This window comes from Pinus tabuliformis, chromosome 5_2 (assembly GCF_031772625.1).
Source record: "Pinus tabuliformis cultivar Carrire ecotype Pingquan chromosome 5_2, CPIR1, whole genome shotgun sequence".
In the NCBI taxonomy this organism is placed as follows: domain Eukaryota; kingdom Viridiplantae; phylum Streptophyta; class Pinopsida; order Pinales; family Pinaceae; genus Pinus; species Pinus tabuliformis.
Window position 1 is genome coordinate 880,785,235 of NC_142306.1, and position 4,462 is coordinate 880,789,696.

At 42.0% G+C, this 4,462-nt stretch overlaps 1 protein-coding gene across 1 annotated transcript; it reads right to left on the bottom strand.

Annotated features, from left to right (window-relative positions):
- Positions 1-2,630: 2,630 nt before the first annotated feature.
- Positions 2,631-3,077, bottom strand: LOC149162122 (uncharacterized). Its single transcript, XM_089435101.1, has one exon. It carries the CDS (start codon positions 3,075-3,077, stop codon positions 2,631-2,633), a length of 447 nt encoding a protein of 148 aa, XP_089291227.1.
- Between the last annotated feature and the right edge of the window lie 1,385 nt (positions 3,078-4,462).

A 4,462-nucleotide genomic window follows, 5' to 3' on the forward strand; every position in this document is an offset into this window, starting at 1 on the left:
AAGACTGATTGAGGTATCACACATGTTACATTACCATCTCCTGTACACAAGGTGCATTGAGAGGACGGGGAGGTCGGTCACTGCACCTTTGCCATGTGGTATTCATGAATACCCACATGTTACCTCGATATCACCGTTGGCTTTGTTAATCAACCCCATCAGAGAAAATATTTAATATTGTTATTATTAAAGAGGAGGTTGAATTCTAACCATGAGTTTCAACACTGATTGAAGTCTCACACAAGTTACATTACCATCTCCCGTACACAAGGTGCATTGAGAGGACGGGGTGGCCGGTCCTCATGCCTTTTGTCCTCACGCCTTCGGTCAACGAATATTATTATATTATTATGTTGAATGTATAATATATTTGCCCATCTATATTACTTTGCCCCATCTTAATTAAAAAAATATAGCTTCGACATATCTTGATTAAAAGCTTTATTTCTGCATAGAAATATCAAATTGTCTATATATTGGAATTACAAGTTAAGAGGGCAACATATGTTAAATGGAAAGTGACTAAATAAGATTTAATATAAATATTATATTTACAAGATATTACATATAAGTTGCACAATGAGTGACTGCAATCCATTCCACGTACGATATCTAAGAAAATATACTTTTAAATTTATCATCAAGTGACGTTTTCATGGTGGGTTCATCCCATTGAATTGCATCCCACCATTCTCTCTCTCCTTCTATTTTCTCTAGACACTTCAACTTATCCCATGCCCCACACAATCTCTTCAATTTCGGACATCCATGTACCTGTAGAGACTTAAGCATGGAGGGTAATGGTCCCAACCCTCCACTTCCACTTGCTGCCCCCACGGGCCCCACACACTCCAACGACTCTAAATACTAAAGGCTCAACTCCTGTAGCTTTGGAAAACCCATCCCAAACTCCAATGCCTCCAACTTAGAGCAACCGTCTATCCATAGCGTTCTCAGACATGGCAGCTCCATGGGGAGATCTTTCAGCTGGTTACATCCATTTAGCCAAAGGTGTACGAGCTTTCGGAATTGCGTAACCCAACCAGGCAGCCGCTCCACATCGCATCTGAAAAGAGAGAAACTTTCCAGATGTTTCATCGCCTGCATATCCTGGGGAAGGTAATCTTGACCCTCAAAGTATAAAGACAAACGTCTCATCTTTGACCAATTTCCCATAACTCCCTCCTTAACTGCCGATTTTATTCCGACTTCCAAAACCCTGAGACTGCTCAAACTTTGGAGATCTTCCCATGCCTCCTCCTCCTCTAAATCCAATACAATCATCGGGCTAAACTGAAATCCCTCCAGTGAAACAAATTCCAAGATACCATGTGGAAGATGCTCCAATCTTAAGCAAACCCTTATGTCCAGGGCCCTCAAATGATTGAGTTCACTTATCCTCTCCGGAAGGCACCTTAAATGAACACATTGACTAACATTCAAGAATTGGAGCTCCTTCAGATCGCCAATGCTTTCTGGCAATTCCCTGATGCTCGTGCGTTGTAGTTGGAGGGAGGAAAGATGTTTCAGATTTCCGATACTAGGCAGAAGAGACTTTATTCCTGTCATACTAAGATTGAGCACCCTCAATGAGGGCAACTTGTTCAGGAAGCTTCCAGGAATTTCTTTAATACCAGGATTCTCTCTTAACAATAGAACTAAGAGGGACGAACATCGGAAGGCTGTGGGTAGGGAGCGTAGAGCATTCCTCATCAACGACATTCTTGTATAGCCGTTCGTGTCTGTCTCAGAGGGAGAATGACTCACACCCTGCCCTGCTTTAAAAAAACACATCTGCTCCTTCTGGTCAATGAGAATCACCAGATCACGAATGACATCATGTATTTTAACAGACTCAACCCTTCCCACATTATCCATCTCTACCACCTTAATCAAACAACGATCTCAGAGGAAGTCGATAAAACTGTGCGCAGTATCAAGCAAATAACTCTCTCCACTACTGTTCACTAGGTCTTCTGCGATCCACATGTCTATGACCTTTTCACAGTGTATTTGTGTGTCTTCGGGATACGCTGCAAAGTACACAAAACACGTCTTCAAATAATTTGGCAGAACATCGTAACTCCATTTCAAATGTCGGAAAACTTTCTCGTCCATTTCTTTGTGCAGCGCATAAAACGTCTTATCAATGGTTTGCATCTGGAGTAGAGCATGTTCCCACTCATGTGGATAAATTTTATCTGCCATTACAGTGGCAACTACATTTATAGCGAGAGGCAAACCTTTGCATTCTCCTGCTATTTGCCTTGCAATGTCTTCTATTCCCTGTGGAGCATTTGCTCGCCTAGAAAATAGCCGCCAACCCTCCTCTTTCGACACAGGCACCACTTTTATTGGATCTTTGGCTCCCATACTGGTACATACTCGTTTATTTCGAGTAGTCAAAACAACTTTAGAACCAGTGTCATTCATTGACACTCCTAGGCTTTGCAGCTCAAGTGTCTTCCACAAGTCATCTAGGAGAAGAAGAAATCTTTTATTCTTTAAATAAGACCATAACCTATGCTTTCGCCCTTCCAAATCAGATTTGTCAGCGAAGTTTTGCCGTAAGTTTAATCTACTGGCTATGCAATCTTGCAGCTTTGAGATATCGTAATCTTTGGAAACTGTTACCCAAATGATGGGATCAAAAGAACTTCGTGGCTATAGTTGATGGTCTGAAGCAGCGAAGTCTTACCGACACCCCCCATTCCGTACACACCAATAATTCGGGTGTTTCTATCTTTTGTCAACCTCTCCTCAACCTCCGACTGTAAATATTTTATTGCATTTCCTACAAAACCAGCTCCGGGGGTCAAAATTTTCAACTGGGCAGGCGGATTAGAATCCCTATATTCACTAGTTGGAGGAAAATCAGAATCCTTCTCCGAGTGGAGCTGAGCAATAGTTGCTTTCCAATCTCTGATATCTTTGCTGATTATGTAGAGGCCTAAGCAGTTAGGACACCAACTTAGGCACCTTCTGTGTTGCTCGTAATATGTGCAAATAGATTCTGAACTTTCTATGGCCTCGCCCGCCTTATCTAGCCAAGCTTTCACTACTCTTTTAGGGTTCATTTGTACTCGAGTGAGCTCCACATTTATATCATGCCTTAGATTGTTCAGATGCTCAACTTCATGCTCCATGTCGCAGAAAGATTGAGGTAAAGAGATGACCAATTTCACCTCTTAAACAACCTTTTTCAAGAGGCTGGGCAAAACATTGGCTGCAGCCCCACTCCCAATACCTGAGCAGTAGGCCATTGCGTTCACAAGAGTGAGAAAGCACAAGGTCTTCCAAATGAGAGGCGCTCAAGATTTCTCTTCCCACTGCAAAAGCACTAACAATATTCAAATCTTTCTGCTCTCAAATTGCAGTGAATGCATCCATGAAGTAGCAGGCAAGCATCAGTATTTATTTATTTTCTCCTGTCCATTCTTACTCAACAGCTCGGAAGCAGCAACTCAACCTGACTTTAGGTGGGTGGAAGCAAGCCATTTGTCCCCTCCAAAATGGCCCCACCTTGTTCTTCTTTTCACTATTTACAGTGGCCCTACTTAAGAGGAGGTTTGGATACCCTCAATCTCTATAGTACCATTTCTATTGCGATTCCAACGTAATTTTGATGAGAATCAATTCCAGGCTTTATTACAGAACTTCCTATTGCAGAGATGGGAGGAACCTTTACAGATGGCTTCCATATCCTGGGCTTCAAAGAAGCTTGCAATAGAAACACAGCTGCGAGGCCTTGTTGAGTCTCTTCTCCACTTTTGCCAATTACTCTAATTTACACGAACCCATATATGAGCCCATACACGAACCTACTAACACATTTCTCTCTCTGCCGACCTTTCATGGCTTCCTCGTCTTACACAGTTTGACGTCCCTTCTGTGCGTTGGTGAACCTCTGGCGAACTTTTGGCGAACCTCAACATATAGTAACTCAAATGGATACTACCTCAACAACTCATTTATAATGCACAAGTACTCAGATGCGGAAACAAGATAACACTCTTTTATATTAATTCAAAAATGGATTACAATGGATTGCAATATGTTCAATCCTGAGATAGATTGTGTTCGCTTTTACTAGACTTTTTCTACTCAACAAAGAGATAGCTTACTGGAGGCTACCTGGCAAGATCACAGACTCAGTCTTTAAACAATCAACGCTCATATAAATAGACTCTATAAAGATCTGGCCACTTTAGGTTCTCACCTATGTCGAACACACAGATGCACAGGCTTCTCAGATCACCTAAGACTTTGAGATCTCTTCGTGATGCAAACAAATCAGACCAAAGTCCACAATTGCAGAGTAGGAAAATCCGTCGACTCTAAAACTCTTCTCACTCCGAATGCCTCGAATGAGCCTTACCCCTTTCTTATATAGGAAAAGGAGGGGACAATCATCCGACCATCGGGCAGACAAACTTAGTACGAAATACTCTGTCAATCCATG